We start from the raw sequence: 23841 nt of genomic DNA, 5'->3' as shown, positions 1-23841 counted from the left end.
TTAGAATCCATATGCAGGGTTTTATTGAAACCAAGCAGAAAATATGCTAAATACAATCCAATATTATAATTGCAGATGCAGGCATAATGTTCTGTACACCAATTGGTAACAGTCCAGGAAACAAACAAATCTAAATCACAAAGAAATACACAATAAATGTAAAGAGGCAAACAAGGTTATTACACAGTAGAGCAAAGAACATAGAACAATGGAATGGAACTTGGTGTGTAATAAAAATTACAATATTTTTAGCAGTATTTAGCGTGAGCATAGTTTATGTATACTAAAACCATGACTTTTCTATGTGCTCAGTATTCAGGTGATGGTTCCCTCTCATGGTGAGGGGATGGAATTGCAGTGGGAACCATTGAATAAAATCTAATTTTAGGATTATGAAAGAACTAAAAACAAAAGCAAAATAATCCAATTCATGCCAAAGTTGTTTTTTTTTCCAAATTTTCAAATGTATTTATTTTTTTCATTCTATTTATTTCTTGTCTGACAGTTAATTCTAAAAAATTGTTTTTAATTATTATAAAATTAATAATCTGTTATAATTATTAAAATGGTATTGCTTTTATGCAGCTGGATTGTGTGCTAGTAAGAAAGATGTTTGAGCAACAATGTGGCAACGTGCAGGAATTTTAGATCAAACACTACACACTTTATTCTGGATCACACAATCTCACTGTAGAATAGTAAAGTCCAAATCCAGCATATAGAGGCTGAGTGAATGTTGTTTGGACTCTGTGGAGGAGCTTCATGGTGTCAGAGACGCTGTAGAAGGACAGAGTTCCTGCACTGTGATCCACATACACTCCTATTCTGGATGGTGCTGGAACTCCGAGATAAGTCTTAATGTTGTCGTGATCGAAACAGAGAGAAGAAGAAGAACGCTGCAGACTCCAGGACTGATTGTTGTATCCAAACCCACACTCATCACCCCGTCCTTTCCTTCTGATGTCTTTATATGAGACTGAAATGGACACAACACTATTAGCATTACTGCTCCACTCCACCTCCCAGTAACAGCGTCCACACACACTCTCCTCACACAACACTTGAGGCCAGTAGTCAAATCTCTCTGGATGATCAGAGTACCACTGCTCTCTCACACTGTATCTCACTGCTCTGTTCTTCTCAGACAGAATGAGGTTACGATGTGCCGTGTTGGGATCCAGAGTCAGATAACATGAATCTAAAATAAAAGAGAAAAACAAACTGAACAATGAGAACACTGTGTGTGTGTGTGTGTGTGTGTGTGTGTGTGTGTGTGTGTGAGACGCACATTTCAGAAACTCATCTCTGCTCTGTGGCTCTGAGAAAAAAGACTGAACTGTGGAGGCAGAAATAAAATGATCAGATGATAAAACACATAAAATCAGAGATTTATATCAATCATCAGAAACATGTGTAGATCAAAAACGTGTGTAGGTCCCGTGTCAGACTTTATTCATTAAGCACCAAAGGGGAGAGATTCTCAGCTCGAACACAAACTCCTTCACATCAGCAGTTCATCATCAAGACTGGAATCAGGTGAGTGTTAAAAACTCTAAACTGTGCAGAACTTTGATGCTCAGGAATGAAGACTGACCCCTCGACATCACTCTGTTACAGAGTGAGTAAAGACCTCCATCATTGTGTTTCTCCAGCAGGAACAGCTCCTCTTACCTTGTGCAGGGATTTTGTAAAATTCCTCCTCACAGAATTCCTCAAGTTTCATCTTCAGATCTGAGAAATATTTTCTTATTTCGTCTGAGAAGTGATGTTGATGGACAGTGATGCTGGACATGTGAAAATCTGGTCTTACTAATTGAGGAGACCAATGTCCAGCAGAGACACAGAGAGACTGGAAACTCTACAGAAAGAGAGGAACGAATGATCTCAGAGTAAAGACACACTTGTGATGTCAGACAGGGACATTTATTGTTCCCTTAATGAGAGGTGTTTTAGAGAGTGTGTGAGGAACAGCTGGTTCTGTAGATCAGACAGTGTGTGTTACCTGGAGGAAATGGATGTGATCGTGTGTGTGTGAAAGCTGCTCCAGCTCAGTGACTCTCCTCTGAAGATCAGCGATCTCCTGCTCCAGTTCCTCCAGGAGCCGTTCAGGTCGACTCAGTTCAGCCTCCTCCTGAGCTCTGATCATCTCCATCACCTCCAAACGCTTTTTCTCTATGGAGCTGATCAGCTCAGTAAAGATCCTCTCAGTGTCCTCCACTGCTGCTGTGCACTGAGCTGTTAGGACACACACACACACACATCTATCATTCCCTCTGTCACTGGGACTCTAAATGACTCCATGTTGTCCATGTTGTGTGTGTTTCTAGGAGCAGCTCTGTCTCTGCTCACTGCTCACCTTTATAGTGTTCACAGCCTGTTTTAGTTCCTGCACCTTCTTCTGCTTCTCCTGGATTCTCTGCTGGGATTTCATCTGCTCCTCCTTTAACTCACTCTAAGGAGAAATCAGTTAAGAAATCAGCTGTTGATGAAGTACTTTCATTTTTTATATCTTCTACATCACAAATTTTTTTCCATTTTAATGTTTGGTTATTGTATCAGGGTAAAATCTTTTGTTTTTTATTTTTGTTCTCTATTTTGCTTTTGTATATATATCATAAACAGTGTCTAGATTTTGAAATGTCAAAATCCATGTTGGCATTAGCAAGATTGGCATGTGGCCGTGCCCCTGCACTTATCTCTCTGTTAAACACTCTAATTAAACCTGTTTGCATTATTCCCCAATACTGAACAATGATCAGAGAAGCTCTTCATGTACATCATTAAGGTAACAGTAGCATTTGACATTTCTAGTTTTATATTTAAGTAGAATAACCCATAATCAAGCCTTTTCCAGAGGAGTGTAGCTTATTATCATAGCTTTGTTTTTTTCCTCATTACATCTCCTTTCCTCTGTCTCTGACAGGATTGGGCCTCAAACAGGTTGACTGGGTAAGAGGTGGGAGATCTAGTGGTCTGCTATAGGGATGTGTGTGGAGTGCTGTCCAAACCTGCCTGGCTCATGTGAAAAAGTACTTGCTCCCTAAACCCATTAAGTGGTGTGCCAACTTTGGCAGCAACAACTGCAGTTAAGCGTTTGCAATAACTGGCGAGGAGTCTTTCACATCGCTGTGGGATTTTGGCCCACTCTTATTTGCAGAACTGTTTTAATTCAGCCACATTTGAGGGTTTTCAAGCATAAATGAACTGTTTAAGCATTTTAATCAGATTTTAGTCCGGACTTTGACTAGGCCACTCCAAATCCCAATAAAGGTGGTCAAGATCTCCAAATAACACTTTGTGACACTCTGCTCTCCCCTTTAGACACTGATTGTAACCTTGGGGCAACTATGGATAATGAACTGTCCTTCTTCCCGCATGTCACTAATGTGGCTCATTCCTGTCGATTTCTTCTCTACAACATCCAAAGAATTCGACCATTTCTGTCCACACAGGCTGCCCAGGTGTTTGTTCAGTCTCTTGTCATTTCAAGACTTGACTACTGCAAATCTCTGCTGGTAGGTCCAAAACGCAGCTGCATGACTTGTGTTCAATCTGCCCAAGTTCTCCCACCACCCCACTGCTGCGCTTCCTTCACTGGCTTCCAGTAGCCAGTTAAAGAATTTATTTGCAAATTATGGTGGAAAATAAGTATTTGGTCGCCTACAAAAAAGCAAGATTTCTGGCTCTCACAGACCTGTAACTTCTTCTTTAAGAGGCTTCTCTGTCCTCCACTTGTTACCTGTATTAATGGCACCTGTTTGAACTTATCAGTGTAAAAGACACCTGTCCACAACCCCAAACAGTCAGACTCCAAACTTCACTATGGCCAAGACAAAGAGCTGTCAAAGGACACCAGAAACAGAATTGTAAACCTGCAACAGGCTGGGAAGACTGAATCTGCAATAGGTAAGCAGTTTGGTGTGAAGAAATCAACTGTGGGAGCAATTTTTAGAAAATGAAAGACATACAAGACCACTGATAATCTCCCTCGATCTGGGACTCCACGCAAGATCTCACCCCGTGGAGTCGAAATGATCACAAGAACGGTGAGCGCAAATTCCAGAACCACATGGGGGGACCTAGTGAATGACCTGCAGAGAGCTGGGACCAAAGTAACAAAGGCTACTATCAGTAACACACAGGATTTAAATCCTGCAGTGCCAGACGTGTCCCCCTGCTTAAGCCAGTACGTGTCCGGGCCCATCTGAAGTTTGCTAGAGATTGGATGATCCAAAAGAGGATTAGAAAAATGTCATATGGTCAGATGAAACCAAAATAGAACTTCTTGGTAAAAACTCAAATTGTGTTTGAAGGAGAAAGAATGCTGAGTTGCATCCAAAGAACACCATACCTACTGTGAAGCATGGGGGTGGAAACATCATTTTTCTGCAAAGGGACCAGGATGACTGATCCATGTAAAGGAAAGAATGAATGGGGCCATGTATTGTGAGATTTTGAGTTAAAAACCTACTTCCATTAGCAAGGGCATTAAAGATGAAACATGGCTGGGTCTTTCAGCATGACAATGATCCCAAACACACTGCCCAGGCAACGAAGGAGTGGAGAAGCATTTCAAGGTCCTGGAGTGGCCTAGCCAGTCTCCATAGAAAATCTTTGGAGGGAGTTGAAAATCCGTGTTGCCCAGTGACAGCCCCAAAACATCACTGCTTTAGAGGAGATCTGCATGGAGGAATAGGCCAAACTACCAGCAACAGTGTGTAAAAACTTTGTGGAGACTCACAGAAAATGTTTGATCTTTGTCATTGCCAGCAAAGGGTATATAAAAAAGTCTTGAGATGAAATTTTGTAATTGACCAAATACTTATTTTCACCATAATTGGCAAATGATTTCTTTAAAAATCTGACAATGTGATTTTTTTTTTCATTTTGTCTTTCAGAGTTGAAGGGTCCCTATGATAAAAATTACAGGCCTAGCTCAAATTTTTAAGTGGGAGAACCTGCACAATTGGTGGCTGACTAAATAAATTTTTGCCCCACTGTATCTTCCTCAGGAACTGGCATAAATAAAACTCAGATTGCACTGAAAAAGCAAAGCAAAAACTAACTTAAAAAAAAGAGGATTGTCTAGAACAAGAACTCAGAGAAACTGCAGAAAATGCCTGAAAAACAGACCACACAACTTTCATTATAAGGCCAGAAGACTTCCAAAAACGGAAATTTACATCCACACAGAGCTAACACAGAACTCAAGTGGAAACAATAGGAGACTAATCTAGGACACAGTGAAGACATCTGGTGGAGAAAAAAAGGGAAAGATAAGGAATAAAAATATCCCATTAAATAATAGAAACCACGCAGGATCTTCCAGATCGTGAGAGTCTCTTGCTCTTTATTTTCTGTGTGTGTTTGTTAGTGTATGTGTGTTTCACCTGCCTCGCCCTTTCACAGGTTGGTGTTGAAATAAATGTTTACTAACTGGTCTGACTAGATTCAGACTATCATAAGAAACATTTTACACTCTGTTAGCATGATTTAATGTAGTAAAGTTTTCTTGTTCCTCACCTGTTTCTCAGCTCGTTCTATTGAGGCTGTGAAGGTGTCATGTCCTTTATGTTTATCCATCATACACATATAACAGATGCAGGTTTGATCAGTTTTGCAGTAGATCTCAATCATCCTGTTATGTTCAGAGCAGATTTCATCATTTAGTTTTGCTGAGGCTTCAGTTAATGTGTGTTTTTTCAAAGCAGGAACCTCTAGATGAGGTTTTAGATGAATTTCACAGAATGAAGCCACACACACCAGACAGGATTTGACGGCTTTGTGTTTTCTCTTGGTGCAGAAATCACACTCCACATCTCCAGGTCTGGCGTAACAGTGATCAGGAGAAGCAGCTTGGACTTCAGTCTTTTTCCATAGTTTCTCCACCACTTCAGCCAGCATGCTGTTTTTGCATAGAACAGGCCTTGCAATGAAAATGTCTCTGCACTGAGGACAGCTGTAGACGCTCTTCTGATTCTCCTGATCCCAGCAGCCATTAATACACACCTTACAGAAACTGTGACCACACGGGACAGTCACCGGATCTTTCAGGAGATCCAGACACACTGGACAGATGAACTGATCCTGATCTACTGAAATACTGGCCTCCGCCATTTTCCTGCATTTACAAACTGAGAAATAGAGATCAGATTTGTTTGTCTGAAATGACGAGTTATTTCCTGGTTCAGTGTGTGTGTTAGAGAGAGAAGTAGGAGGAGCAGAAACACAGTTAGGTTATGAAAACTCACCTGTTAACTATTTCATCTCCTTTCACTTCATAATTATAACCCATGTATCTACACTTACTGGGATTCATTTCTAGAAATGCAAAGTTGACATTTTCTGGTCTTTTTGCCTCCTGACATCCTTCATCCTCATTGATAAATTACATTTGTTACTATTATACAGTTTATTCATAGTGACATCTTTATAAAAAAAAACACTGAAAATGTTTGGAAATGTAAAGTTACAGCGTTATTTCTGACTGTTTCAAAGCACTTACACTGGAGACTTTACAAATATAAAGGAAATGTCACCATATCAGTGACTGAACACTTGTTATAATCTGTTTATATGGAACATCTAAAGTCCCTGTGAATGAGCTGTTACTATAGAAACGATAAGGTATTAGAGTGGAAGCATTAATATAAACCTGCACTACAGTCAGAACTGCTGTTACAGAAAATTCATCAAAAGTAAAAACAGTGAAAGTGTGTATGTACTGATTACTGAAAGAGAAATGACTCAGATTTGAAGAAAATGGAGGTGGACAGACAAAAACAATGTTTTTAGAAGTTCCAGTGTAATGTGACACTGTAGATGTTTTATCACAAATGTGTATGTTTTGGTTTATTATAATGATCGTTTTGTAAAATGTGTATTTATTAGAGACATGCAGTTCTCTCAGTGGACAGTAGAGGGAGGCAGTGTGCTGTTAAATGATTTTGGAGTTTTATCGTGCAGCAATTACCAGAGCAATAACAATAATGAAAGAGAACACATTTTTCTGTTTCCTCAATCCTGTGTTTTAGATAAACTGCACTGTGCTGCTGCCATATAACAAGAAGGATTTAAGAGTAAGCAGGTGATGGAGCTTGGACTTCAATCTTCAGTCACCAGATCCTTTAGGAACTTATCTGCTGCTGTTATTAGCTGCTGCATTGTGTAGCACTATAAACAGACGGTAATGAAAATGTGTATGAGGTGGGAAAACAGGGGAAGTGGGGCAATAGCGGCCACTAGAGGCAAAAGGGGGAAAAACCTGACACTCCACTACTCCAAAGCAGGAATTACTAAAGGATTGTGGGCTGGTGGTACTGGACCCACTCTGATAATTTAGTTAGTGCCATGAATTGCTCCACCTGCTCGATGGATTGTGCTGCATATGGGATAAACACAACATAGCAGCCTTAACCAGTCATCTACTCTGTGTTCTACTGGATTTAAAATACTGTTCAGTGTTTCACTTCAAATTTCGGGATGAAGAAACGACTTCAGATTTCAGAAACTTTATTTTATTTTGTAATACGAAAATCCCATTTATTTCAAAGTTTTCAATTATTTATATATAGTGTGACTTTAACAAGAATAAAATGTTGTGTTTTGGATTTATTATAGTTTTTTAGTTATTTAATGACTGTGTGATTAATATAAAACAAACAGATGGAACTTTACAATGCTGAAGTCATGAGATTTCATTTTATCATTTTCTTTTTACATTTCATCTGTTTCTTGTCTGACTGTTAATTTCTAACATTTTGCTTTTAATTATAATAAAATTATTATATTTTTTAATTATATAATGGATTATATAATGGACAGATGTTTGAGCAACAGTTTTATATAAAACACTACACACTTTATTCTGGAACACACAACCTCACAGTAGAACCATAAAGCAAGGAGAACCCGAACGCAGCATATAGAGGCTGAGTGAATGTGGTTTGGACTCTGTGGAGGAGCTTCATGGTGTCAGAGACACCGTAGAAGGACAGAGTTCCTGCACTGTGATCCACATACACTCCTATTCTGGACGGTGCTGGATCTCCGAGATCAGTCTCAATGTTGTTGTGATAGAAACAGAGAGAAGAAGAACACCACAGACTCCAGGACTGATTGTTGCGTCCAAACCTACGCTCAATATCTCGTCCTTTCCTGCTGATGTTTTTATATGAGACTGATATGGACATACCACCCAAACCATCACTGCTCCATTCCACCTCCCAGTAACAGCGTCCACACACACTCTCCTTACACAACACCTGAAACCAGTAGTCAAATCTTTCTGGATGATCAGAGTGTCCCTGCTCTTCCTCACTACGCATCACCGCTCTATTCTTCTCAGACAGAACGAGGTTCTGATGTGCTGTGTTGGGATCCAGAGTCAGATAACAGAAGTCTAAAAGAATAATAACAAAATAGATAAACAATGTGTACAATGTAGGGTTTCATTTAAAGAAGTATGTGTGTGTGTGTGTGTGTGTGTGTGTGTGTGTGTGTGTGAGTGTGTGTGTGTGTTTAGACATACATTTCAGAAAATCCTCTCTGCTCTGTGGTTCTGGTGGTGAAATGATCTGATCTGCTGCAGCTGCAGAGAAAAAAATGGAAATAAAGAACAATAGATGGTCCCTCTCCTCATTAGTCTGGAGGACGTAGTGTCCATGGTTTACAAATAGAAAAATAAAATTGTACTTTGTCTGATCACAGAACAGTTTTCCACTTTGGCTCAGTATATTTCAAATGAGCTTTGGCCCAGAGAAGATGGTGGTGTTTCTGGGTCATGTTCACGCATACCTTCTTCTTTGCGTGATATAGATTTAACCTGCATTTGTGGATGCGCGGCAAACTGTGTTCACAGACAATGATTTATGGACATGATAATGAGCCCATGCAGTGATTTCCATTCCATGATTAAATGCATTGCTGCCTGAGGGCCTGGAGATCATGATCATTCAATACTGATTTTTGTCCTTGTTTCTTGTGCACAAAGATTTCTCCAGATTTGATGAACCTTTTGATATTATGTCCTGTAAATGATGAGATATTCAACTGCAATCTTATGTTGAGGAACATTATTGTGAAATTGTTCCACAATTTGTAGACACAGTCTTTCACAGATTTCTGAAGCTCTGCCCATCTTTACTTTTGAGAGAATCTTCCTCTCTAAGATAAACTATTTATACCCAAGCTTAAACATCTGATATGTTCTCTATGTTTTATTTTGAATTAAATACGGGTTAATTCGATTTGCAAATCATTGCATTCTTATGTTTTTATTAACATTTTACATGATATCCCAACAAATATTTGAAATTAGGGTTGTATTTCAAATTGTCAAGTGAATAAAGTGGCTGCAACACAGAGCGAGTAAAGACCTCCATCACTGTGTTCTTCCAGCATGAACAGCTCTTCTTACCTTGTGGAGGGTTTTTGTTGAATTCTAACTCAAAGAATTTGTCGAGTCTCTTTTTCAGCTCTGAGAGAGAATTCCTCACTCCATCAAATGAGAAGTGTTGAGAGACAGTGATGCTGGATGTGTCACAATCTGGTCTTTCTAATGAAGTAGACTGGAATTCAGAATCTAAAACCTACAGAAAACAAATTAAACCTCATGAACATCCATCAGTCTTCTGTCACTACATTATTAGTTGAACTCCACACACACTAGAGAGGTGTTTTAGAAAGTGTGTGAGGAACAGCTGGTTCTGTAGATCAGACAGTGTGTGTTACCTGGAGGAAATGAATGTGATCGTGTGTGTGTGAAAGCTGCTCCATCTCAGTGACTCTCCTCTGAAGATCAGTGATCTCCTGCTCCAGTTGCTCAATAAGTCGTTCAGGTTGACTCAGTTCAGCCTCCTCCTGAGCTCTGATCATCTCCATCACCTCCGAGCGCTTTTTCTCCATGGAGCTGATCATCTCAGTAAAGATCTTTTCACTGTCCTCCATTGCTGTCTGTGCTCTGAGCTGTTAGGACACACACACACACACACACACACACACACACACACACACACACACACACACACACACATCTACCATTTTTTGTCTAAATGACTCAATATTGTCCATGTTTCTAGGAGCAGCTCCGTCTCTGCTCACTGCTCACCTTTATAGAGTTCACAGCCTGTTTCAGCTCCTGCACCATCTTCTGCTTCTCCTGGATTCTCTGCTGGGATTTCATCTGCTCCTCCTTTAACACACTCTGAGGAAAAACCATTGAACGTGCATTTATGTATTAATGTGTGAGTGATGGTGTTGATGCACCTCATAGTGTAACAACTGGAAAATCCTCATCATGCTAAGTCCAGATATGGAATAAATGTGACCTTGTGCAACTGAAAAAAAAAGCTTAGACCTTTTCACGAAGAACTCTGAAGAACACCATGGACATTGTTATATTGTTATAAAATGTGCGCTTCAGGCTGTAAATGTTTTGTAGATTTTATACCATGGGGTTTATGCTTATAGCTGGAACTGAATGATTCTGTGAGCTCCAGTTACAAGCAGATAGAAGATTAGATAGCTCCATAACCATGGATGAACCCTGTCAACCATCAGAGATTTTTAGAAGCAGTGTTTTGAACATTGGTCCATGGATATGAGGTGGGGTTAAAGAGTACAATCTTGAGCTGTAAATAAACTGGATTATGGTTTGACTACTTGAGTGCCTGCCAGAGTCTGAAGTCCAGAGGAGTTCAAGATCAACTTCAGCTTCTCATGTTTGTTTTAACATTTGTTTCCATCTTTACTAATAGACACAACTTAACCAGAGAAACATTGAAAGTGTTTTTTTTTTTCATAAAGATTTTCTAGATGAGAAAACCAATGAGGATGAATTCATTTGAGATATTTTCATTCTTACCTGTTTCTCAGCTTGTTCTTCTGAGGCTGTGACAGTGTCATGTCCTTTATGTTTATCCATCATACACATATAACAGATGCAGGTTTGATCAGTTCTGCAGTAGATCTCAATCAGCTTGTTATGTTCAGAGCAGATCTTCTCTTGTAGCTTTACGGACTTTTCAGTTAATGTGTGCTTTTTCAAAGCAGGAATTTCTAGATGAGGTTTCAGATGAGTTTCACAAAGAGAAGCCACACACACCAGACAGGACCTTGTGGCTTTGTGTTTTCTCCCGGTGCAGAAATCACACTCCACATCTCCAGGTCTGGCATAACAAAGAGCATGAGAAGCATCTTGGACTTCTGTTTTCTTCACTTTCTCCACCACTTCAGCCAGCATGTTGTTTGTGCATAAACCAGGCCTGGAGTAAAAGTGTCTCTGCACTGAGAACAGCTGTAGACTCCCTTCTGATCCTCCTGGTCCACTGAAAGCTGATCTACTGAATTGCTGGCCTCAGCCATTTTCCCCACATTCACAAGAAGAGAAAAATAGATCGAGACAAAAATCGAAAACCCTTTGTGTTTTATCTGAATGAACTTTGAGCTTCTGTGTTTATAATGTAAAGGAGATAGTGGGTGGGGCTTCAAAGGAGGAAGATGTAGCTAATGATTCTTAGTTATAAAGTGTAATGTGCTGTAATGTGATTAAATATCAAAGCATTTGTCAAATTGGTGGTTGGCGTTTTCTTCCTCTAGGCACAGAACAATAATGTGGGGATGTTTACTTTATACATCATTGTACATTTCAGGAATCACTGAGAAAAAGGTCTGATCCTAAAATGTTATTTCATGAACCTGATTGGTCATTTAAGTGTCTGAATATCAAACCAGTGTAAATTTAAATGACAGTATGAAGAAGGTCTGCATTGCTAGCATAGGATATATCAGGCATCTCAGTCCGGAATTATTTATCTAAGATGAAGTTTTTGTCTATTTACCTGCATTCTTTAGAAAACCACGTCTTATATACCGTAGATATTAAAAGTCTACCCACCCCTGTTAACACAACAAACACAACAAACGTCCTTGCTAATGTTATTAATGGTATGGAAATCGTACTACATTTTGGTAGTTGAGTAAAGAAATGACAATTTGCTGAAACAAATATTGTCTCATATTTATTACAAAAAAGTCCAGAGCTGCTGGGACAGCACTCGTTCCCAGGATTCCCAAAATTCCCAAGTTTTGCCCTCTAGCACACTTTCTTTGACACCTCATATAGCAAGAACTATAAGGAATCATTTCCTCCTTAAAGACGTGAAATGAATGATAATGTCTAAGAGGCAAACAACCCTTGTGTTCTCGAAGATTAGTTTTTACAAAGAATAAGTAATAAAATCATACGATTGATACTAGCGTCAGCTGTAGCATGGTATCATCCTAAAAACAGCCCAAAGTGTAAACCGTTGCAGAGGCTCGGTTCATCGTGTCCGTCAATGAGTTGAATCCTGCTGCTGTGTCCTGGAACTAAATCTCAACTGCTTCATCTTAATCTTCTACATTTATAGGCGATAGCGCTTGAGTTTCGCTCTAGTGTAAGAATTTTTGTGAAACAATTTTGGAATGATCTTAAAACATTTATATATATATAAAAAAACTGAAAGCCTTTTGTTTAAATCAGCATTCAGATCCATTGTACTTATGTAGCAATATCTTATTAAGAACTAGCCAAGTTATTTTAGCTCACACAACCTCACAACAGAACCAAACAAACTATAAAGTCTACACCCAGCATATAGAGGCTGAGTGAATGTGGTTTGGACTCTGTGGAGGAGCTTCATGGTGTCAGAGACGCTGTAGAAGGACAGAGTTCCTGCACTGTGATCCACATACACTCCTATTCTGGATGATGATGGAACTCCGAGATCAGTCTTCATCTTGTTGTGATAGAAAGTGAGAGAAGGATAAGAACACTGCAGACTCCAGGAACGATTGTTGTGTCCAAACCAACACGCCACACCCTCCCCTTTCCTGCTGATGTCTTTATATGAGATCGAAATTTCCACTACGTTGCTCCATTCCATCTCCCAGTAACAGCGTCCACACAGGCTCTCCTTACTCAACACCTGAAGGCAGGAGTCAAATCTCTCTGGATGATCATTGCACTGCTGTTCGATTACACTGCGAGTCACCATTTTATTCTTTTCACACAGACGGAGGGAACGATGTGCCGTGTTGGGATCGAGAGTCAGACGACAAAAATCTAAAATAAAATTGAAAAGAAAAAACATTGTACAGGCTGAATAAATGAAGGGGCAGTTAAATATGTATTTATTTGTGCTGTCAATCGATTCAAATATTTATATGCGATTAATCGCATGATTGTCATGAAGTAACTCGTGATTAATCACAACTTAATCGCACATTTTTATCTGTTCTAAATGTATCATAAATGAATAATTTTCACGTTTTTAGTACTCTAATCATCATGGACAAAGTAATGGTGGTGTTTTAAATTATGTAAATCATCAGGACATCAAATGGAAAATGGCGCATTAGAAAAACCAATGTTTAGTGATTGGAAATTATTCTGTAGTATTTATTTTAAATTTTTTATATCTGAGTAAAAAAAAGTATTTGTATTTACATTTCAGAAAATCTTCTCTGCTCTGTGGTTCTGCTGGTGAAATGATGGGAACTGCTGCAGCTGTGGAGAGAAAAATGAAAATAAAGTAAAAAAGTCACATTGTGCAAATGATGAAAAGAAAATGGAATCAGTTGAAAGTGATAGTCAGTTTTAAGGTCAGGTGTATAAAGTGGCTGCAGAAAAGAAAACAGGAACATTGCTAAAAATAAGAACACTTTACAGAGCGAGTAAAGACGTCCATCATTGTGTTTTTTCCAGCAGGAACAGCTCCTCTTACCTTGTGCACGGATTGTGTTGAATTCCTCCTCACAGAATTCCTCGACTCTCTTCTTCAGATCCGAGAGAGAATTCCTCACTCCATCAAATAAAAGATGATGGACAGCGATGCTGGAAGTGGAAAAGTCTGGTCTGATATCTGTGGGAGACTGTCGTCCAGATTCTAAAACCTACAGAAAGCCAAATACATTTACAATAAAAATCAACTGCATGTGTTAACTAAATCCCATCATTTCAATGTCGATATTTAACAGAAGAATTACTTTATCAGTTTCATTTTTTGGACAAGATTCCTAATTTTGTAAAATCGGCAAAAACACGTTTCTCATCAGAACTTTCCCAAAAACTCTGTTAGGAGAGAATTTAGTTGTGAAAATTGTTGTTTTTATTGTTTTTTTATGTAAATTATTTTATGTTTTGGTAATAATTTGTGGTCCAAATTGTTAAAACTTCTGTGAGCCCTGGATAGGCTAAGCCACACTGGATTTGTGTGGGCATTCTGAGTACATTTCCAGCTTGGCATGCCCAACTCACAGCAGACTGGCAGACTCCAGGGCCCATGTAGTAGCATTGTTTAAGGTGAGGTTACTGAAAGTTCTGTCAGGTCTGTGCATGAGAGCTTCTGGTTCTGTGAGATGTGACGACCGAGACGGTTGAGGCACATGTCTTAGCCTATTCAGGACTATTCAAAAAAAGTAAAGGGTGTGTTACCTGGAGGAAATGAATGTGGTCATTTGTGTCTGAAAGCTGCTCCAACTCAATGACTTTCATCTGAAGATAAATGAGCTCCTGCTCCAGTTGCTCCATGAGTTGTTGAACATGACTCAGTTCAGCCTCCTCCTGAGCTCTGATCATCTCTGTCACCTCTGAGCGCTTTTTCTCCATGGCGCTGATCATCTCAGTAAAGATTATCTCATTGTCCTCTACTGCTGTCTGTGCACTGAGCTGTTAGGACACACACAGACACACACACACACACACACACACACACACACACACACACACACACACACACACACACAATTCAGAGGTCATATGTTTCATTGCCTCTGTCAGTGGGACTTTAAATGTATTATTGTCCACGTTGTGTATGTTTCTAGCAGAATCTCTGCTCACTGCTCACCTTTATAATGTTCACAGCCTGTTTCAGCTCCTGTACCTTCTTTTGCTTCTCCTGGATTTTCCATTTGTAAGTTGTATGATAGGCAAACATTTCATACCCATCTGTTTCCATCGACCCACAATTTGAAGAAATTGTGTTCTGTATGATTTTATCAGTTTCACACATCTTAGTGAAGGAATTTTAGCTAAATATTCACTATTACACCGTTGCTTCAGTTCATTGAGGTTTGCAGACATTTGTTTATGCACAGCTCTCTAAAGGTCCTGCCATGGCATTTCAGTCGGATTGAGGTTTGGACTCTGACAGGGTCATTGCAACACTTTATTTCTGTCCTTTTTCAGCCATTGTGTGTGATCTTTTTTTCAATGAATTCATGAAGGGCATTTAATTAACATCGTTTGCCTGCTATTTCTCTTAAATCCTTTTGGAAGCAGAATTTTCCATTTTGGCTTTATTTGTTTGTAGAATAAATAATAATAACAGTGTGATAAATAGTGTTATTCATCTAATTAATGTACAGTATTTACCCCTTTTTAGGCTCTTTTGATGATTTGTATAATTTCCTGATACATAAAAGTATAGAATTTAAAGAGGGTGTACTTTCATTTTCACATGATTTTATATTGAATACTGCCAAATCATAATACTTAATATTTTGTTGCCAGACTGTTTCTGTCCCTGGCTTTAATCTCATTTGTTCAAATATTGTCTGTTGGTAAATTGACTGAACTTTCCATGTTTTTGACCCTATTTTGGATTTCACTTTTGGATTTGTCTGTTTTTTAATAAAAAAAATGTTTTCACTTTGTTGCATTCCTTTTACATTTCTTATAGGGCACCTTTATTTCATAGTATTCAGGTCAGACCGGTTAGTGAATTTTGAACCAACACTTTTTTGTGACAGAGCAAGACAGCTCAGAGATGAACCTGTTTTTGAAGATGATTTCACCTCATGCTCCTATGGAATTTGTGCAATGGAGGAATTTAAAAGCACGTATGTTACTGTTTGCCTCACTTTTAATTCACAACTTTATCACAGTCAGGATGTTCAATCCCAATAGTTATAGCAAAGGCTTCATCTGCTAACTGAACTTGAAGCACAAAGAATCCTATAGTTCCAGTCGTCACTTATAAAAATCCCATCCTATGAAATCTACAGAGCAATAACATTTAAGTACTTTTAAAAAAAATGCAACTGATAAAATTTCCCAAAGGTTCAATAGTCTGCACTAATCAGACATCAAGGTTGCTTTATGACAATTTTGATTCGTTTCTATTAATCACTCAAGCCTTTCACGTCACCGTCATTTGAGTTTTGATTTCACATTAGAGAGTCAATAAGCTTTTGTCATTTCAACCATATATTGCTAACGCAGTAAAACAACATTAAAAAACCATAGAGCTACATAACAGAACACAGAGATAAGCACTAAAGTAAGTTGTCCTCGCCACATAAAGTGCATCGTGTGCAACATTACTAAATAGGTATCTAACCAGGACTCCAATTTCCCACAGCTAATATTGCCTTCAAACATGGCCACCCCAGTTTCCCTACACTACAGCTCTATCATTCCTTTGCATACTAACAAGACACCCATGTTGTCAATAGCACATGTGCCCACAGTGATGGGGTTAAAATGTAGACAGTCCATCATTAGTCTCAATTTGCTTACCATTAATTCATATCATTTGTTTGACTCAGCAAACACTTGCTCTAATGGGAAATGCTTGCAAATGTAAGCTGATGTATGTGATCCCCACAATCCAATGCTGAATACATTCAAGGTGAGGTAAGTATAACTTTGCTTATGTCCAATGCAACCTTTACCATTTGTGCATTTCCTAATGCTTCATGATGATCGTTATGGTAATTCCTTTCAGACACCATTTTGAAAACTGTAGGTATTTGAGAACAATGATGGTGAGATTCTCATTCTTTTTTTTAACATTACACACTGCCTCTAATCTGACATTGTTGATAGTAATTCAACCGAACCATGAATGCGTTCTTCTCTTCCAAGGTGCTCACAGCAGCGGAATCACATGGGTCCATCTTACTCCCTTCTGTAGATCTACCACGCATCACTAATACAGGTACAGCAAGTTTTCTTTGTTACTCCGACTGAAACTATGCCAAAAGAGATCTCTATCTTCCCTAGAGATCTTCTAGTATGTTAATAGCCTCTAAGTCTAGTGAGAATGAAGCCAAATGAGAGGCTTATCATTGGTCATTTTTTCAAGCAATTTTATTCAAATTCTCATAACACAACCACAACAGGTCTGTTGGGTTATCAGTATTTGAGGTCAAATTCTGGTTGTTCTATATATATTTCGAATACATATACAGTACAGACACAATACATTTGAAGGTTCTTTAAACAGGAGTTGATCTTTCTGCACATCTTGCTGTAACCCCCCACCAGATTAGCCATAATCCGCAATGGCCTTCAGCAAGTAGTCCTAATAAAATCTTTTATAGTAACACCACAAAGTTGAATAAAAAAATTTCACGAAATGCTAATCACATATAGCCACTTTATTTGTGTCAAAATGTTTTATTATATTCTAAAATATTATGCAGCTTTTGAGATCCCGTATCTTATAAAACTTGCAAGCGTCTACTTGGGGAAGTCATAATTCAGTGGTTAAAGCTCTGGGGTTGGAGATTTAAGCCCCCCTGCTCCAGGGGCACGTTATCATGACTGACTCTGTGTTCTGCTCCCCAGATTTCCAATAAAATATGCAAAGATAAATTTTACTGTACTGTAATGTATGTAATGTGACAATGAAAGCCTCTTCAATCTTCACATATAACATTATATTACTGTATTCGTGTTGGTGTTACATTCCTACACATCCTTCGCTTTTATGCAGCCACACCTTTCTGCTCAAAACACAGCCCAATCTCTCCGTCACTATAAATAGAGTTCATTCAGTGAAACAAAAACTAGATTCAGAGTTCTGCGCTTTCTCTCCGAGTGTGTGAGTGAATGTGAAAATGGCTGAGGCCAGTGTATCAGTAGATCAGCTCTCATTGGACCAGTTCAGCTGTCCAGTATGTCTGGATCTCCTGAAGGATCCAGTAGCTATCCCCTGTGGACACAGTTTCTGTATTAATGGCTGCTTGGATCAGGAGGATCATAAGAGCATCTACAGCTGTCCTCAGTGCAGAAACGCTCTCACTCCAAGGCCTGTTTTATACAGAAACGACATGTTGGCTGAAGTGGTGGAGAAACTGAAGGAGAAGACTGAAGTCCAAGATGCTTCTCCTGATCACTGTTACGCCGGACCTGGAGATGTGGAGTGTGATTTCTGCACCGGGAGAAAACACAAAGCCGTCAAATCCTGTCTTATCTGTGTGGCTTCTTTTTGTGAAATTCACCTCAAACCTCATCTTGAAGTTCCTGGCTTGAAAAAAACACACAATAGTTGAAGCCTCAGCAAAACTACAAGAGAAGATCTGCTCTGAACATGGCAAACCAATTGAGATCCACTGCAGGACTGATCAAACCTGCATCTGCTATTTGTGTGCGGTGTCCAGTTCAGCTGTCCAGTATGTCTGGATCTCCTGAAGGATCCAGTAGCTATCCCCTGTGGACACAGTTTCTGTAAGGTGTGTATTAATGGCTGCGGGGATCAGGAGGATCAGAAGAGCATCTACAGCTGTCCTCAGTGCAGAGACACTTTCACTCCAAGGCCTGTTTTATACAGAAACGACATGTTGGCTGAAGTGGTGGAGAAACTGAAGGAGAAGACTGTAGTCCAAGATGCTTCTCCTGATCACTGTTACGCCGGACCTGGAGATGTGGAGTGTGATTTCTGCACCGGGAGAAAACACAAAGCCGTCAAATCCTGTCTTATCTGTGTGGCTTCTTTTTGTGAAATTCACCTCAAACCTCATCTTGAAGTTTCTGGCTTGAAAAAACACACAATAGTTAAAGCCTCAGCAAAACTACAAGAGAAGATCTGCTCTGAACATGGCAAACTAATTGAGATCTACTGCAGGACTGATCAAACCTGCATCTGCTATTTGTGTGCGGTGGATAATCACAAAGGTCATGAAACAATCACTGTTGGAGCAGAAAGAGCTGAGAAACAGGTGAAAAATCATTAAATTATTAATTTTTCTTATTTCTATTTACACAGTCAGACTTGGTAAAAGATTATTTGGGCGGCATTTTCGGCAAAGCCGGAAGGCTGGTCGACCTTAAAGGGGCATGTCTCAGAGACTGGACAACACCCCCAGTGGGACTCAGACACTAGGTGACGCCAACAGCAGGGCTCAAAGAATGGGCGACACCCCCTGCAGAGCTCTGGAGCTGGGGGACGCCCTCAACGGGACTCACAAGCTAGGAAAGTGTTTTGTTGCTGTTGAACTCCCTCAGAAAGACCGGGTAGCTAAAAAACAGGGACCCTAGGCCTCCCAGAAAGCCATAGCCCACTTAAGGGCTTTCCCCAAGAGGAGGGAGATAAAAGTCAGGGTGTCAGTCAGGAAGGAGGATGGTTGTTACATGAACTTGAGATGAATCTTTGAGCCAAAACACCGGTAACTAAAGTCCAGCAAGAGCAAAAGTCCAAAGAAAGGTCACAACAACAGCAAATAAAATACAAACGGTGTATTTAGGCAAAAGCCTGCAATATAAAAACACAGGTTTCAAAAATCCAGTAAGAGGAAAAAAAACAATAAAAATACAAATAGAGACTTTGAGCTAGCCAACTCGTGGTGTGAAACTTGGAGGGAATGGTGACACATGAGGGGGGATGATGACACAATAAACCCCCACTGTTTTCTGTCCATCCATTCATTCACTTTCCATATCACTTATCCTACTGTAAAATGTTGTAGACACCCTGGATTTGGTACAAAACCTGAACAGGTCACAATCAAACAATACCATGACTTTGATTGGGGCAGAACATCAGAGGACCTAGAGAAAACCCTCAAAGCATGGGGAAATTTAAACACTCAAGCAACATGTGTAAAGCATACAGGCTAATCACTAAGGAACCATGCCCTAGAAATTTTGTTTCGGAAATAGTGGAGACTTTGCCAAGTATCACGATTGTAGTAAATCATTGAAGTGGGCTAAACTCTTTATCCTGCAACTTGCCATTACATTTAGTTAGAAACCCAACAAAATGTGGCAGTTATAAAGGATGTCTATGACTTCTGGGGTGATAAGGTAAACATGGCAAAGGTAAGAACAATCACAGCTCTTCATAGCAAAAGGAAATCCTACATAAGAAGCTAAATTTTATCATTTGGTTTTTAGAGTCAGTTAAAGGAGGTGCAGACGGAATCTCAGCAGAGAATCCAGGAGAAGCAGAAGAAGGTGCAAGAGCTGAAACAGGCTGTGGATACTATAAAGGTGAGACATAGACAACATGGAGTCACTTAGAGTCCCAGCGAGAAAGGGAATGATGGAGGATGTTAACATCATATGTGTGTGAATGTGTTCTAACAGCAAAGTGCACAGACAGCAGTAGATGAGGTTAAAAGGACATTTACTGAGTTGACCAGCTTCTTAGCGAAAAAGCGCTCGGAGATGATAGAGATGATCAGAGATCAGGAGAGGGCTGAACATTTCCTAGAACAACTGGAGCAGGAGATTGCCGATCTTTAGAGGAGAGTCACTGAGCTGGAACAGCTTTTAGACACAGATGATTGCATCCATTTCCTTCAGGTAAGTGTGGATGTTTCTTTGGCAGTGAGTAGTTTTAGTAGAAGAATGAATCTGAACATCTTGAGGAATCTGGAATTTTAGACCGGATGCCACAAATGTCTGACATTGTTCTTAATAGCGCCATCTCTGGAGGAACATAAGAGTGTAAATGTTAATTGGAAATGGAGAGATCTAGGCACAAATAGGTGCTTAGGTAGAATTAAGATTCTTGAATCCTAGACAGTAAGACAAGACAGGAAACTGAAAATGACTGATAAACGTCATAGCTTTGTGACAATCATGGATTTACATTTATTGCATTTGGAAGATGCCCTTATTCAGACTGGGTACTTTGTTTACTCGTGTTGTTGACCATTAGTTTCATTTGCTTTCTCTAGGCTTTGCCTTCTGGAGGCCAGTCTTCAATGTCTGAAAGACCAGATTTGGACAGATCCGGCATCACTGTCCGTCAACATCGCTCATTTGAAGGACTGACGAATACTCTTTCAGATCTGAAGAAGATAGTCGAAGAATTCTGCGAGAGGGAATTCATTAAAATGTTAATTAGTGATGGAGTCACTAATATTTCCAAAAAAACAAAAATGATTTATATTTATTGTACATTTGCACATATCTGTTGTTCTACACATCCATTTCCCTTTTTTTTGTTTAAGATTTTTTTTATCCCACTCTGGATCCCAACACAGCACATAAACACCTCCGTCTGTCTGAGAACAACAAAGAGGTGACAGAAAGTGAATCTGAGCAGTTGTACTCTGATCATCCAGAGAGATTTGAATACTGCATTCAGGTACTGTGTGAGGTGAGTGTGTGTGGACGCCATTACTGGGAGGTGGAGTGGAACGGTGTGGTGGAAATTTCAGTCTCATATAAAGACATCAGCAGGAAAGGAGAAGGTAATGATTGTGCTTTTGGGCACAACGATAAGTCCTGGAGTCTGTTGTGTTCTTCTTCTTCTCTCTCTTTCTGGCACAACAACATTCAGACTGATCTCGGCGTTCCAACGTCCTCCAAAATAGGAGTGTATGTGGATCACAATCCTTCTACAGTGTCTCAAATAGCATGAAGCTCCTCCACAGAGTCCAAACCACATTCACTCAGCCTCTTTATCCTGTGTTCGGGATTGACTGGTGGTATGGCTCTACATTTGTGAGATTGTGTGAACTGAAATGATGTATGCAGGTGGCCAAATTGTTGCTTATTTATCTGTTGTACTGGATAATCATTATATCTGTTAGTGGTTTGACAACAGCTTTGAAATCTAAACATGATTCTTTGGAAAGCTAAATATAAAAATATGTATTTAGTTTAATTTGATTTGTATAGCACTTTTTACAATGGCTGTCTCAAATCAGCTTTACACATATAAAGTGGAAATAATCTGGGATAACTGCATTTTTATTCTTCTTTACCACAAAAAAAGACGTATCTCAAGCTGATTATAGCTGCTATAGTGTAAGTGAAATCAGGAATTAACATGAATACGTCAATGACATTGATGTTTCAGTTAACAGTGAAAATGTGATATTAAATATTTAAACAAAAAAAGAAACAATGGATTTATGTTGTGACCATGATAATTACACACACTTAAATAGAATACATACATTTTTTGACAATGTAATTAAATACGATGGCATCCATCCAAACGTGGCAAAACAATACATGAAACAGAAGGCTGGCATGGAAAGAATATAAGATACATTACAACATCAATACACAACCATGTGTGTTTAAAACAGTGTCCCATTTATGGTCCTCCTGCTGGGAACAGTTGAAGTTGATTCCCAGACAGGGGCTTCTGGGAACTGTAGTCCAAGGATAGTCTTTGAAGTCATGTTGCCTTCTGGTGGCAAGTGGGAGGAATGACCGGGACTGGATACGTGATACAATCCAGTTCATCCCAAAGCAGTTCAATAGGATTTAGGTGTTTGGTGATTCCATGATCTATTAGACTCCAGCTGACTGTTTGCTCTGAAAATAATGCTTACAATTCTCAGATGAATGCAACTTTGTTATTTTTAACCTTGTAATGTTTTGTTATTGATTTTTTTTTTAACTCCAACAAACCATTTAAAATGTAATATGCTGAAAACCTGAATATCTTCAGATTTTTTATGACTCTTGAAATCCTAAAAATACATGCATAATGACTTAATTAATATTCCTTCCACTTAAAAAAATTAATTACTTTGGGAAGAAAAATAGAAAACGCAGGAAGTTATCATTCAAACATCAATTATATTCGTCACAAACATTCATACAGAGCACAACATGTAGTGAAATGCTTATGACTGTCGAACATGTATTAAAAATAGAATATGAAGAAATTAAATAAATAGAAATGAAAGTAAAAAAACAAACACAAAATGACTGAAAACAACTCATAGGGCAAAAACTAATTTTCTAGTCACAAATCAAAGCAGCAAACTTTACAAGTACAAAAGACCTAAGAAATAGCCAGACTACTACAGAACCAGGCAAAAAGAAAAACTAAGAGCAGAACTAACAAAGCAGAAAGTAAATATAGAGAAACAACTTAAATACACAGAGGCTAATGAGAAACAGATGGAAGCACTAAAACTTGGGAGTAGGGATGCACTGGCGACATCTGGTGGAAAAGCAAAGGAAAGACACTGATAGAAAAAAGGAAGGAGCAGAACAGATGCAAATCCTGACATTAGTGTCTTTCATTTAAATCATCCTTTAATTTGTAGTGGTTCCTATGATCAAAGCCTGGTGGAAGCATGAGTTCAAATCCAAGCCACATTAAGCTGCTACCGATGGGCCCCTGAACATCCAACCACCATTGAAAGATCTATCCACCTTCTTGGTCTTAATGCAAGAATGTCAACTCAGGAAGAATGAAATGAAGAGTTTTATTTCCTTTACATTTTAATAAATTTTTGAAAATCGCTATGACACTCTCACTCTGCTTTCTATCAAAAACCACACCCAGTCTCTGAATGTCCTTTAAATGAGACCATCACTGAACAAGGCTTAGTTTGCTTGGCATTTTAGTAGGCAGAAGAAACCAGAATTACTACTATGACTCACATTATGTGTGGATTTCATAAAATTAACCCTTAGAAGTAAAGAACAACCACCAAATATGCCATTTTTTGTTAACTCACGACTTTCCTTTAAGAGGTGAAGGAGACCCTTAAGTAACTTGACCTTGAGTTTACTGTCTTCCCGTTTAACAATAGAACATGGTTGAGCTATGAAGGGAGAGCAGTATGACTCAGGATTAATTTTCAGTGTTGCAT

At 39.1% G+C, this 23841-nt stretch overlaps 4 protein-coding genes across 4 annotated transcripts; 1 reads left to right on the top strand and 3 right to left on the bottom strand.

Annotated features, from left to right (window-relative positions):
- Positions 1-5: 5 nt before the first annotated feature.
- On the bottom strand, positions 6-6287 carry LOC124401459 (tripartite motif-containing protein 16-like). Its single transcript, XM_046873804.1, has 6 exons — positions 5524-6287; positions 2335-2452; positions 2003-2223; positions 1672-1858; positions 1289-1336; positions 6-1198 (listed from the first exon to the last, which is right to left on the bottom strand). Exons 1-6 carry the CDS (start codon positions 6115-6117, stop codon positions 666-668), a joined length of 1701 nt encoding a protein of 566 aa, XP_046729760.1. The 5' UTR covers positions 6118-6287; the 3' UTR covers positions 6-665.
- Positions 6288-7501: 1214 nt separating this feature from the next.
- LOC124401414 (tripartite motif-containing protein 16-like) lies at positions 7502-11491 on the bottom strand. The gene is made up of 6 exons (XM_046873714.1): positions 10865-11491; positions 10109-10204; positions 9733-9966; positions 9419-9590; positions 8531-8590; positions 7502-8401 (listed from the first exon to the last, which is right to left on the bottom strand). The coding sequence occupies exons 1-6, from the start codon at positions 11240-11242 to the stop codon at positions 7863-7865; spliced, it is 1479 nt and encodes a 492-aa protein (XP_046729670.1). The 5' UTR covers positions 11243-11491; the 3' UTR covers positions 7502-7862.
- Positions 11492-12575: 1084 nt separating this feature from the next.
- LOC124401688 (tripartite motif-containing protein 16-like protein) lies at positions 12576-14999 on the bottom strand. Its single transcript, XM_046874119.1, has 5 exons — positions 14889-14999; positions 14477-14710; positions 13767-13935; positions 13490-13549; positions 12576-13105 (listed from the first exon to the last, which is right to left on the bottom strand). Exons 1-5 carry the CDS (start codon positions 14997-14999, stop codon positions 12576-12578), a joined length of 1104 nt encoding a protein of 367 aa, XP_046730075.1.
- Positions 15000-17886: 2887 nt separating this feature from the next.
- On the top strand, positions 17887-21091 carry LOC124401686 (E3 ubiquitin-protein ligase TRIM47-like). Its single transcript, XM_046874117.1, has 5 exons — positions 17887-18225; positions 18430-18987; positions 20162-20257; positions 20354-20572; positions 20950-21091. Exons 1-4 carry the CDS (start codon positions 17887-17889, stop codon positions 20510-20512), a joined length of 1152 nt encoding a protein of 383 aa, XP_046730073.1. The 3' UTR covers positions 20513-20572; positions 20950-21091.
- The last annotated feature ends 2750 nt before the right edge of the window (positions 21092-23841 follow it).

This window comes from Silurus meridionalis, chromosome 18 (assembly GCF_014805685.1).
Source record: "Silurus meridionalis isolate SWU-2019-XX chromosome 18, ASM1480568v1, whole genome shotgun sequence".
NCBI classification, from domain to species: domain Eukaryota; kingdom Metazoa; phylum Chordata; class Actinopteri; order Siluriformes; family Siluridae; genus Silurus; species Silurus meridionalis.
This window is presented reverse-complemented; position numbering and strand designations above follow the sequence as displayed.